General features: G+C 44.4%; 1 protein-coding gene across 2 annotated transcripts in view; it reads left to right on the plus strand.

Moving 5' to 3' along the window:
* Window positions 1-6,007: 6,007 nt before the first annotated feature.
* The window catches only part of DOCK1 (dedicator of cytokinesis 1), a 285,055-nt gene continuing 277,228 nt past the window's right edge, over window positions 6,008-13,834 (plus strand). For both annotated transcript variants that reach the window (XM_062000751.1, XM_062000752.1), the window contains exon 1: window positions 6,008-6,151. In XM_062000751.1, coding sequence (XP_061856735.1) covers window positions 6,106-6,151 — 46 coding nt within the window. In that variant the 5' untranslated portion in view covers window positions 6,008-6,105. The remainder of the gene's footprint in view (window positions 6,152-13,834) is intronic.

The following is a 13,834-nucleotide window of genomic DNA, read 5'->3' on the forward strand; positions in this document are numbered from 1 at the left end:
TCATACAAAAGGATTTTACCAGAATATAGTCCCAGAAAATATCTTTCTTGCTCCTCCTGGAAAATGATCTGAATATTTGTTACGAGAACTGAACATGACGTGACAGCTCTAAAATCATGGATCTGTTGGTGTTTATAAAATAAAGCAACTGGTCTCTGGGAATGATCCTTCCCTAACTTGTTTCCTACAGCATTTTTCTTTTGCTGGTTATCACTGAGTTTGCCAAAGAGTATGCAAATGCCACTCCATCTCAAGTGTCAAATCTATGAAAAATATCTTGATAACCACCAAACCAACCATCCCAGAGAAAAACGGATGCCCTTCATTATTTAAAGCTATTGCAGAGGACAAGGTTGCCACTAAACAACAGTAAACTATACATTAGCTTCTATGTTGGTGTCATTTGTACTACCCTTTCACTTAAACGCTTTGGGTTTGACTGTGGAATTTGTGAGGATACTCCTGAGCACGTACAGTCATGGGAATAAGTCTGTTGCTAAGGGCTGAAGTCCAGTTCTCATAAGGAATTGATGAAATTCTGTGATGATGAGCTTTGGGGCTTATAACATATCACTCACGTGAGTGATGGTATTTTGCTCGTGTTACTCAGTATTTCAGTGAGAAATCAAAGAGCATACCTAGGTTGGGTGAAATTCTGGGCTGCAGTGAAGCTGGATAAACCTGAACTTCCAACATTATTTCCTTGCTATTTCAGCTGCCTCAGTCCTGCAGGAATAAACATCCTCCCTGAGAAGGGTGACAGGAGGGTAAATACAACCCTTCACCAGCCTATAGAGAAAGTTCCCATTAGCAAGGCAACCTTTCCATCCCGAGTTAACTCTTTAGTTGCCAGTGTCCAAGGTACACTGTCAACTAAATACATGCAGTCCTTAAGGTGATGCTCACACCAGAACAAGATGTTCTATTCATGTAAATGGCGTTTGTGCAGAGGGGTAGGGACTGACTCATCAGTGAATCTCAGTGCACTCTTCCTCTAAAGAATGAAAAATCTTACACTCTGGCATGATCAGAAAACAGATTTTCCCCTTTTGTAGCGATGAAGCCACTTACACTTATTGTAGCACTTTAAAACTCATGAAAATTGTTTTTATTCTAGAGCACAGGATGAAATAGCAGGATATAAACTAAGCTGTATCTATGATAATCATATCCTCCCCAGAACACATCACTTTGGAAACCCTTGTGTATTTGTGAAGGGTAACTAGGAGACATTCACACATTTGCATTTAAACATCAAACCTACTGAAGATGCCTTGCTTGTTGTATCACTTGCAGTAAAAAATGTCTGAAGTAATTCTGAAGCAACATAAGTCATGAAACAATCACTCAAACTGCATACAACCAAGCCCAAACTTTTACCCTAAACCATGAACAACTTAATACAAAATATTACCTAATAAATGAATATATTTAGCTCTTTTCTGAACTGAGTATCTTCATCTCCTTTCTGAATGTAATCAATTGGCCTTTATATTCGTAATAGTCCCATAACCTGTAAATATGAAAATTCAAATGCAAGAAGGAAGTAAATTCTAGTTAAGAGTTGGCAAAATTGAAGGAAAAGAGCTCCCTTTAACCCACCTGAGAGATCCTGCGCCAGTACAACAAAGGCAAAATATGTCAGAGTAGCTAAATAAATTCAAGAGTGTGAGCAGCAGGTCGAGGGAGGTTCTTCTCACCCTCTGCTCTGCCCTGGTGAGGCCTCATCTGGAGTCCTGTGTCCAGTTCTGGGCTCCTCGGCTCAAGAGGGACAGGGAACTGCTGGAGAGAGGCCAGTGCAGGGACACCAAGATGATCAGGGGACTGGAACATCTTTCATATGAGGAAAGGCTGTAGGAACTGGGGCTGTTTAGTCTGGAGGAGACTGAGGGGAGATCTTATTAACATTGACAAATATCTAAAAGGTGGGTGTCAGGAGGTTGGGACATCCGCTTTTTCTATGGTAGCTAGCAACAGGACAAGGGGTGATGGGATGAAGCTGGAACACAAAGAGTTCTACTTAAACATAAGAAAAAACTGTTTCAGTGTTTCAGTGAGGGAGCCCTGGCACAGGCTGCCCAGAGGGGCTGTGGAGGCTCCTTCCTTGGAGGGCTTCAAGACTCACTTGGACATGTTCCTATGCAACCTGATCTAGGTGACCCTGCTTCTGCATGGGGGGTTGGACTAGATCATCTCTAAAGGTCCCTTCCAACCCCTACCCTTCTGTGATTCTATGAAATTCAAATGTTGCCTTTGAATACTTCTGCTGTCAACTGAAGTCCTGCATCCAGCATGCTGGTTACCACAAACACCATCCTACTAGAAAGAAAGCTACCCAAGCAGCAAAATGCTTCTCTAAAAGTAAAAAGATGATTAAAGATTACTGAACATACTTCAAAAACACATGGGCAAAGCCTGGAGAGGCACAAAGCACCTCTCTAACTGCTGTCAAACTTTAGGTGTATAAATGCCCCAGCTTGACTGACTGCAGCCAACAGGAAAGTCAAAGGAAAGTCAGTTCAGGCTTCTTAATTCTTTCAGAGAATTGTCCATATTCATCTGCAAGAGATCCCCAAGATGCATGTATAGGGTGTGAGACCAATGCTGAGGTGGTTTTTGTAACACAAACTCATAATCTATTTTCATTCTAAGAGCAACATGTAAAAAAATTACTTGTTTTAAAAAAGTGTCTTTCCATCAGGTATAAAAAATACCTCTATGTATCCCCAGGGGTGGAACACAGGTAGCCTTTCATCATCAGAATGATCCAGAGCACAGAGGTCAATCGTCCCAAATGAAAACTGAGGAGTAAAAATAGACGATGAGCATGGGGAATGGAAGCAATAACACTTGAATAACAGAAAAGCAAAATAGGTGTTGTAAGATTTTATAAGTCCTCCACATCACCTCCTGGGAGGAATATTTCCAGGAGGAATTTGCATTTTGTGTGTAGAATAAGTGCTTATACGTTTTGACTGAAAATATTGACTTTACCTACAAGGCCTGACAATGGAAAAAAACACCATTACCAAAACTGTGATATTTAACAGAGATGGAACAAACATTCCTCTTGTGTAGTCATATGCAATAAGGATGAAATAGAACTTGATTGCATGTGCACATCTCTTATTTATTGCAAATACATTTCACGAAGGGTAACAGCTCTGCTTCCATTCATCCTCTTCAAAAGACGCTCCTCATCCCTGCCACAAGAATTTCCAGCGTCAGTCACGGCCAAACGTTTGGATTTCTCCGAGTTAATGTCACCAAAAGGAATGTTTCTTTGCTCCACAATTCAGTGTGATGCGTTAAAAAAAGAAGGTGAGAATCCAAGGAATTGACATAACGATGTGATAAAACTTTCAGGTTTTACAGCAAGAAGCATTTTTCAGCTTCCTCTTCATAAATGAAAAACATATATGTACAGTGTGAAGAAACATATGATGCCTAAGCATGTAAAATATGTCAGCTCAAACATTTCACACTTTAATGAAGAATATTTGTCAGGAGGATCCTTTATATTATGTTTGCTGGAGAAAAATAAAAATCCTTTATTTTGTTTCACTATTCCAGTCCTATCTCATCACCATTTTTTTCCCCCAGCTGTAAAAAACCAGCATTGGGATATTTATCCTTTATGAAACAGGAGGAGTATTTTTTACCAGCTATGAAAACGTAAATGGCATTAGCTCTACACATAACCTGCTTTAGACCCTCATTGGTATCAGTAAGGCTTTACATTGGTCAGGGGATTACTCATCTTGTTTTTGTTCCAGGCCACAGTCAGGCAACAAGACAAATCCCTTTTTTCCATTGACGTGAAAATAGATTTTGCTGTTGTAATACAGGACACAGATTTACTATGTAGAAGCTGTAAGTAATTCCTTACTGTCCATTTTATTGAATCTGGTACTTCCTGCCTTAGGAGTGTACTTAGGTTTATATAATTCCCATTTAGTGCAGATATACATGTAAACTGAGACTAAGGAGTGCCAGTCCACAAAAGAATGCGATTTAACCCTCAGTTAACACCTGAAGGGAAACATGCTCCTCTAGCCTCCCTCAAAGTAAACAGAAAATATCAGACTTGGAGTTTGATAATTGAACCTCAAGGCCCAGAAAGGACAGAATATAGCAACAGCTCACTATTAACTAATTGCAGCTAGCTGCAGGTTTCAGTGAACATGAGAGTGCTGCTTTGTATCCCCTCTTCACACCCCATACTGGCAAAGCCACCACAGCCTTCATGGAAGCGATTCTGGTTATCAGTGATCGAAATGAAAAGTCAATAGGTTCCCTGATTTACGGATTATTACAGTAACAGTCTTCAAAGTCTCTAAACCATCTAATACCTGAGCAGCTTTGGCAGTTTCACTGCACATATTTAGTAGCAGGAAAAGAATGCTTTGCAATATAAAACTGCAAACCCCTCATCATTAGAAAGAAATATTGTTGCTGCACTGCTTTTCCATTCTCCTTCCCCGTCCCCTTGCGTGGAAAACCAAAGATGATTATAGGAACAGGGCAAGTACGTCCATTACTTCAGATAATTCACTTTGATTTATCTCATAAAAGGAAACCTGTTAAATCAAAGAGCTCACTTGTAAGTTGTCTTTGCTAAAACTCTAATCATTTACCCGTTAATGCTGGATAAAGATGATGAGCCGTGAAGCTGACTATGAAAACCTTTTGATCTTCTCACTCCCAGGCATAATGCATAAAGGTGCAGTAGCTGGCTCTAATCACAATGGCCATCGAATTCTGCAGGACAGGAGCAATGACATTTAGATTAGTGTGAATGTCTAGGTGGTGACCTGGGAAACAAATCTCCATGGGAGCCGGGGAAAGGCACGTGGAAAGAAGAGAAGACTCTCTCAGATGGTTGAGATGAGTTGAGATGTGTCTCAAAACCTGACAATAATCAATGCTGTTGCCAAAAGTGGCCCCTAAGAAAATGAGAGAAAACAGATTCGACCCCGATGTCAAACGAGGACCTATTTCCATTCTTAAATTTGTGGAATGACGGTTCTCCTTTGATGGGGGACCTATCCTAACAAATGATAGCCACTCATTTCACCTCTCTTTATGTATCTTAAGTGTTACCCTTCTGCTTTGTGATGACTTTCACACAGCTTTATTTTTGCTAAAGACTATTTTTTACATTTTCTTTTTAAATCACGGTCCCGGGTGTCCCCATGAGTTATGGGGGTTGGTGTCAGGAAGCTCCTTTCCCTTGCTTGACCTTCTGTAATCACATAATCCACACTCCAATTAGCCAGGAGATGTTACATTTGGGCTTGGTTTTTGATTTAGGCTTAGAAATCGGAAGGTTTCTAATCTTTATGGTCACGGATTTACTCGGAATGGCGTGCTCATCAGCAAGGCAGTGCCCCAACGCAGGGTCTGCTGCTCCTCAACACTAGCAGAAACCTTGATTTAGTGCCTCATCTGTGAGAAGGAAGCAGACACAAACCCCCGAGGCTCAGGTGGCTGAACGGATCAGAACAGGAGCTAAAAGAAACAAGCAAGAAACTGACTAATGTCTCAGGAGTGAGCGTCCTGAAGAAGCCGGGGACCCTTCTGCTTGGCTGTGCGGCACCGAGGAAAGCCACGGCGCTTGTACAGAGCTGGTCTTGCACAGCTAAAGAAACTTCAGGTGTACGTGGGATATAATTACCGAGGGAGAGGAGGATGGAGGCACCACCCCATCCCGCGTTCCTTTGTGTGGGGACTCGGCCGGCTTTTCCCGTCAGCAGCGCCGGGCCGAGGGAACGCTGCGGGACGGCCCGGGCCCTGCCGGCGCGCGGTGCCCCCTCAGCGCCCCGGGCACGGCGAGCCGCCCGCGCTCCTCCTCTGCCGCCCGCCAGCCCTCCCTCCCCTCGCCGCCGGGCCGGGCCGGGGCCGTGCCGAGCTGCCCGGCCCGCAGCTCCCCGCCTCCCCCGCGGCAGAGCGGCCGGCCGGGGCGCCAGGCCGCTGGCTCCGCCCGCACCACATGACTCCGCCGGCGGTAGAAACTTTTCCCGTCCCGCGATTGGAAAATGGCGGCGTAGGAGCGGGGCTCTCGCATCCCCGCCCGGTCCGGCCGCTGCCGCGGCCCCCGGCGCCATGACCCGCTGGGTTCCCACCAAAAGAGAGGAAAAATACGGCGTAGGTGAGGACCCTCCCGGCCCCGCTCCCGCCTGTTGCGCCGCGGCCGCCCGCGCCGTCCGCGGGGAACCCTCAGCCGCGCTCCCCCCTCCTCCCTTTCCCTTCCCCGGCGCCCCGCTCCGTGGGGCCGCTGGCTGCGGCGGGCCGGGCCGCGCTTCGCCGCGCAGCAGCGCCCGGCGGTTCCGCGCAGCCCCGGCAGGGCGGCCCGCGGGGCCGGGACGGAGCGCGGGGTCCGGCCGGGCTGGCCCCGCCGGCTGCAGCCCCCGCCCGGCCGCGCCGCTCCCCGCGGGGCTCCGGCCGCCGCCCGGACGGGCTCTGCTGCTGGCGAGTTTAGAAGTTGTCTGCAAACCCGAGCAACCTGCGCTTCAGTATCCTCGCTGAAAAAGTTGCTTTTTCCCCCCCGCTCCTGTGTACTTTTAGTTTTCTTCACGAGCACTACTTTGTCTGAATAGAAGAGGGCTTCGAGTTATTTTTGCGTCAGTTTCTGGTTTTACTCTCCCTCTGTGTTGGCAGCTAAACGGGAGATAGTTCCAGTGCTGGTTTCTCAGTGGGAGCTGTGTGGGGTCGGTGGGAAGCGCTTCCCTGCGCCAACTGGGAAGAAGCCCGCCCCGCACCATAGGGATGCCCGGTGCTCTCTCATCCCCTTACACCTCCTTAGCAGAGGGAGAGTTTATTAAAGCTACCGAGCGAAACAGCTCTTGGATTTGCGGGGAGTGTGATTTTCATACAGATGAGGGGTTTCCCCTGCGAGCTGCTGTCCGGGGATCCATTTCTTCCTCTGCTTCTTCCGTCCCTCAAACAGAGGGGGATTGTTCTCTGCCGGTAGTTAAAGCGCCTCTGCTCTCATTAAATGGAACCAAACTCGGTGGTTTTGGGCAGTGTCGTGCCAAGAGGGCCCAACTCGAGGCTGAGGATGTTTCACTTTGCTATAAGGTGTTCTTTAGGGATTATGGAGCAGAAAACTCTACTGGCGTGAGCGACAGCATTTGTCTTTGGGAAGGAAATAATAAATATATTACATTTGGAAACCCGAAGTTCAGTGTCTGCCATGGTTCTTGAGCTCTGTTGGTTGTGAAGAACAACTTACTTTTCATATATAACCACAGCAAAGCCTTGTGTAAACAATGTGAGCTGGAAGAAGGGAGTTCCTGGCTCTCAGCAGAGCCGGAGTGAGTTTTAGGAATTAGTGTTAAGTTCTGTGTGTACATCCTTAGAAAACAAGAGTGTGGCTTGCAAATTGCAGGCGAATCCTAGCTGGTCAGTTTCACCGGGTCAGTTTCACGGGGTGAGAGCTGGGAGTGATAGCAGTGCTGAGGATGCAGGACAAATAGAAGGAGGCAGAAGTGCTAGAGATGGCAATCACTCATTAAGTTTGTCAGATACCTTCTGCGTGGTGTGGAATAGGTATTTCGGAAAGCCTGGAATGGCTGAATCCTCACGTACTAGTTTGGCTAGTGCTCCAAACCAGTGGCACTTGAAAGCAAGTTCCTCTTTTGTGGGAACTCAGATCTGCTGCTGTGGTAGAGGCGATTGCCCAGACCTGGCTTTCCAGGAATCAGTGTCTTGGAAGTGATTTTTGGAAGGGTGAGAGGATAAGAAGTGTGGAATAAACCAAGTACCATAAACCACACTTTTTGCTGTGTTTGGTTATCCAGCGTGGGAAATAGCACGTGTACTAAAAGAATCAAACGTGAATGTATTTTAAGGAGAAAAAAAGAGATAGTTTCAGAGTTTCAGAAAGCACAGGAGTATGTGCTGAGCTGGTGCTCAGCTGGTGGGTTTTGTTTGTGTCTGCTGCTCTGCAGAGAAGTTTGTCATGGTTTTCTGATAGGTTTGGTTTTCTATGGGAGTCTATTTTCTTCTTCCTGCAGGCTAGCTGGGAGGGATGATGGGCAGCAGAATTGGGGTATGTCTCTGCTGAACTGCAGGAGTGTAGGAGTTGAAAATAGGCATAGTGTTGCAAGGAGATAAAAGTCATATTTAGAGTTAATTGATGTTGTAATTCACTGGCCTGTGCTATGCTCTTAGGTGCTGTTTTGGGAGGAATAGCTTCGTTTCGGTCTCTCTGGGTTTCCTTCTGAGGAAGATGAATATTCAGTTTGATTACACTTTTTGCATGTCTTTTTGCTTCTGCACACTGCCAGACTTGTGATGCTTTATGTTTTCCTGCTTCTGAAACTTCCAGGTTGTGAAGAATTGATCCAGCAGTCACACAGTCCCAAACAGAAGTGGAGAAGGCACTATTAAGCTGAACATGCTAACACATGAACCTTTTTCTTCCTAACTATTTGTCATGACCGGTCCTGCAGACTTGACAGGGGATCTGTATTGTCTGACAGGGAAACTGAAACATCTACCTGTTGCCAAATAGCATTGTGAATCGCAGTGCTGTCTTAGTGATGCATGTATGTAATGTGTTTTGTGTGTATGTTTCACTAAGGGGAAGGTACCTAGTGTTGTGAGTTGGATTATTTATGTTGTAGTTGTGGGAGCTGTGAAGTGTGTGTGTGTGTGTATATGTAAAAGATGTGTGTATAAAAATATTCAGAAATTGTTTATACACAAAATATGCACATCTGTATATATAATATATACACTACTTTCCTCCTCTTGACTAGTGTGTGCTCATGCACAACTGAGCTTTCTTACCATCTCAAGTCATGAAGGTTTGCTGTCTGTGAGGCAGTAGGATTAAATTGTTATGAAACTGGGGTATGATACAGGTGGGTGAAGAAATGCTTTTCCCACTCAAACCCACTCCACTTTGCATGGTGGACTGAAGCTGGTGCTGGATGTCCAGCCTGTGTGTAAACTAAACTTACTGCCGTAAAATGAGGAGTGCTGCTGCATAGCACATAGGCATTATCTCAGCAGGCAGTTGTGAGTGTGACTCAGCTCCGCTTCCTGAGACAATTTAGGGCTCAGCGTATGGGGAGGTTGGATGAGGAATGGGTGTGGATATAATGGGATAATCCAGTTATTAGATTAACATACGGGGAGCCATCCAAAACAGGAAAATGATCAACTTAATTCAAGTAGCCTTTCTCAACTCCTGATGCTGTGTATCCTTCTCCTTTGTCTCGGCACGTAGCTCTATATTTCATCTCGATTAGTGGTGGTGAGATGACCCCATGGGCATGTGGCTTCCTCAGTAGGGATGTTAGAGGCTTTCAGAGAGCCCCAGAAGCTGCTCCTGTGTGCTGCGTGCCCTCCCTGTCCCAGGTGGCTGCAGAGCGTGGCTGCTGAGTCTTGTGTTTCCTGCTTTTAGTGCAATGCAAAAATTGCCATTTTGGTGTTCTTCCTTTGTGCTAGTGGAGAGGAGATGTGATGAGCTGCTTTAGGAAGTCGTTGAGCCTGAATACTGCTTTGGAGATAAAGTGGCTCTAGTAGCTTCCAAATTCTGTTCACTTCTTCTGTTATTTGACCCTTTTCCTTTGGGCTTAAAACTACTGTAAGAGGTAGAATTGCCACTACTGTGGTTGCTACACACACCATATTTAAAATGCTTTTGTGTTCCAATGTATGTGCAGATATGGAATGGTTAGAGCACTATGTGATATGAAATAGCAAAATAGTGCCATGTGTGTCTGTGCATCGACACATGTACCAGGAGAAATTCCAGACCACAGGGCTTGTATTCTCTGTGAGATCCATTAACTTTCAGGATGCTGATTCTACCTTCCTCCTCCTAATGAGTCACTGGAAAACATGGGTAGTTGTGCCCTTGCTGTGATCCATAAGCCAGTGTGGGCTCTGCCTGACGGGCAAGGTGCTCCTGGCTTCGGGCAGCTTCATCAATTCAAAGCCTTGATGAAGGAAGGGGAGCTGCATTGAGCGTTGTTACTGCGGGACAGCACACGATGCCTCGGTGGGTGCTTCCAAATGGCACGTGTTAAGTCAAAGACAATGTGTATATCAAGGACATCAGCAATGTTAAAATAGGCTGTACTTCTGTGACTGTGTATGTACAATTGTTGCACTTCTGTGGCATATCTACGTGTGCTTAAGCTTCCCCTTGAGTGGACAGGGTGCTGAGAGAAGTTGAGGTGGTGTCTGTGGTTCTCGGTCCTTGGCCAGTATCACCCATGCTGCTCACATACATTGTGTGGTGGAGGGTGTGTGTCTACACAAGCATTAATTACAAAAAAACAACCCAAACAACAACCAACCAAACAAAATGAGCCAACATTTACTGTGAGTCATGACAGTTGGGAGTTCCTGTATCTTTGCTTGTTGCCGGTGAGCTTTTGCTGCGTGTCCTGACAGGGCAAATCTTTACTAGTCCTGATTTTAAATGATTTGAAACAGGATGGATTGGCCACATTTTAAGGTTAGGGCATTTTAGTGCCTGTCTGAGATGGGAATAGCTTTTACAAAGGTATGTGTAAAAATATCTTCAAACTGAGTACACAGAAATATCTGTATCTATACATATTACTAGAGGAGGACTGTACAGAGTTGGTAGACTTAAGTGATGATACAAAGGTCACCATATATCAAGTTTCGCCAGTGCATTCTGCACTTCAAATGGCTTTTCAAAAGGAGAGAGAGAGGAATTTGGTAAGATCAGTGCTGCTGAAAGCACGGGAGCTGCTATGGACAGCACTGCTGCTTCGCTTCTGCTGCTTGAGGCAGGACTGTGGTGATGTAGGACAGATTTAAGGCTGTTGTGGAATCCCAGATTTACAGCCCACAGCTGTGGTGAGTGGTGGTGGCATGTGGAGACTCTCTTGTTTACTGAGAGAGTTGATTATCTTGTGCTTGCCTGTTAATACGTGCCTTTAAAGTAGGGAAGAAAAGGTTATTATGAAATTGAACAGGATGCATCTCAATTCTAGTGATGCTGTGTTGTGAGTGAAGTTTGGAGCTGCCTGGCAGCTCAGGACAGTTGCCTTTGAACTGTCACTGGCAGCAGCACTGTGCTCAGATACATCCCAAACTAATAGAGTAAAAATGCCCGTGCAGTGTTTGCTGATGTATTTATTGGTGCTTTAGCATTTTGAGAAAGCACTTGTAGATTTGGTCTCCTGGAGGCAACATACCCTACTGTACACCCAGACTAGTTTTATTTTGGATGTCTTGCAATACCTTTTTATTCCTGGCTTGCTCAGGAGATGCATTTCTGTGCTTCTCCATCTCTGACATCATGTGGAGTGGAAGTAAGGAACTAGTAGGTGGAATGTACTTCTTCCTAAATCAATGACCTTAATGTGACTGTAGGCATGTGCTTGATTATATTCAGTTTACTCACCAGTCACTGTTGCTCTCTGTCAATAAACACTTGTTGCAAGCCACAGATTGGAGAGTAATAAAGCTACTGGGTAGGTGGAAGCAAGCATGTACTGCTCTTTCCTTTTGTCCAGGTCAGTGATGACACAACAAACTGGGATTGTTCCAAGAAACGATTCCTGTATTTACCAGAAGTACACTTTTTTTTTCCCCCTCATAGAGTGCATACTGGCTTCCTCTGGGCAGCTGGCTGTGTAGAGGCACAACATAGAGTGTTTATTTAACTCTGCAGGTAAGTTTTCAGTCAGTTCATCTGTTAATTAACACTCTTGTTCCTAGGAAATATAAGGGGGAGGGAAAATTTTCAGAAGATGAATGCACAAGTGTGGTACTTGGTTTGGTATTTGGTTTGACTTTTGGTTTAGCTTCAGGGAGAAAACTATTTCTGAACTACCACCTGAATTTTGAGCAGTACATTGGTAGGTTTTTGTAGTCTTCTTTTTTGTCTCTCCTTGCCTGAAATGCTCAGTTTGAGTGCACTGATCCACAGTTAATTTTAGACTGTCATAGATAGCACAGCTTTTTTTATATCCTAAGTGTGTTTTCCTTTCTGCATAGGCAAAGCTTTCAGGGGAAAGTAAACTGGAGGCAACTTAGAGCAAGATCTCCAGGAAGCTCTCCTGTCAGCTTGCAACTACCGGCATACGCCTTGCAGGAATTTTGCTTTTGAAATATTCTTGTTTCTGGAGTTTGCCCAGTACTGGCTGTAGAGTGTGTGCAGGATACACTTTGGCTAGTCCCTTAGTAGCCTTTTAAGACTGAAATACGAAGTTCAGTGTCTGCCACAGTTCTTGAACTCTATTGGTTGTGAAGAACAACTTACTTTTCATGTATAACCACAGCAAAGCCTTGTGTCTGGTTAAATACCTGTAGATGTGTCCAACTTCAGAGAAACAGTTGAAAGCTGACTGGTATTAGTGAAGTTCAGATGAGGAACTGGTGCTAACCCTGTTTTAAAGTATTTGCTATATTAGAGATGTCAGTGTTGCCTCTCCTCTTCTGCTTGCTGCAAGTCTGAAACTTTCACAAAGCATGCAGTGGCAGCAAATGACCTTCTCTGTGAAACACGTGGGCTGCTCTTCTTTAGGGGTCTTCCTTGACAGGGAGAGGGAGCATTGAAAAGTTAACTTTTTTCCCCTCTAAACCTAAAAACGTTTCACATCATGTTTTCTGGCCTGTGATAGATCCCAAGGCTATTCTGACAGTAGTTGTTCTGAATAATGCTTTAATGAATTTCTTAATGAGTTACTGGAATACTTTACTCATTTAGCTTGAGGGAAAAACAGAAAGCATGCCCCATCTAAAGGAAAAGAAAGTTCAGAAAGAGGTAATTCTGTTTATTCTGAAACTTAAATGTTTTCACAACTACAGCCTGAAAATATAATGTGTTTGTGGCATTATTTATCTTCCTTTGTTTATGTAATTCGTATGGTAAATCTGATTTCTGATGTAAAGACTTGCAACACAGAAGCAGCAGTTGCTGAATTTCACTTTCATCAGCAAAATATGAGATATCTGGAAATATTTTCCTGCCCCATGTAGCATTGGAACTAAATTGAAGTTATTACACTGAGAACTATTATGTGTAATCATGTATCCATATACATAACCATGAACAGCTGAATTAACTATTGGCCATAACTTTACATAACTCTAATACAGTGTATTAAAATGTTAAATTAATGTTTCACATTGAAATACTAAAGATAAACCAATAAGTTATTTAATAAGTTATTTATTAGCATTGCTGCTTTTTTCTTGAGTCCTGTTGGTTTTATTTTGTCACAAACCTTTTCACATCATGTTTTCAGACATTTGGTGGCTTATTTTACCAAAGGGTCTTGGAGTAGCAATATGTCTTGATTACTTGGTAGGAAATAACCAGTGAGTAAGTGATACAGGACTTGCTGTGCACAAATGGAACAAAAAGTGTATGTGATCAATGTAGTTGCTTGTAGGCACTTGGCTTTGTTAAGGTACTCTGTTCTGTATGTCTCTTCTGTTGTAGCTGTATCACTTTAATGTTTCTACTACACAAATTAATCGATACTGAGGTTGAAAACCTGCTTGAGCAGCTTGGAAGCTGAGCTAAGTGCAGAGTTTTCAGGAGGGTATGGTGGTAAAGCAGGAGTCCCCAGGGAATCTCATGGGTGGAGAGCATCATTGGTGGCATCCTGGAGAATTATCTTCCTTGCTGAGGAAGCTCATGGCTTGACTTGGTGAGTTGCTAACTGCTTGCTGGCAGGGCTTCCTGGAGACACAGCTCCTGAGCAGCTTTGCACATCTGACACTACAAGTGGTGCTTGGGATTTGTGAGAGGGCATGAACTTCAGAGTGCCTGAGAGACTCTTCAAGCATCCAGATACCTTTTGGAAGTCCAGCTCTAGGTGTTTTGTGT

The sequence above is a fragment of the Colius striatus genome, chromosome 8 (genome assembly GCF_028858725.1).
Source record: "Colius striatus isolate bColStr4 chromosome 8, bColStr4.1.hap1, whole genome shotgun sequence".
NCBI lineage: Eukaryota > Metazoa > Chordata > Aves > Coliiformes > Coliidae > Colius > Colius striatus.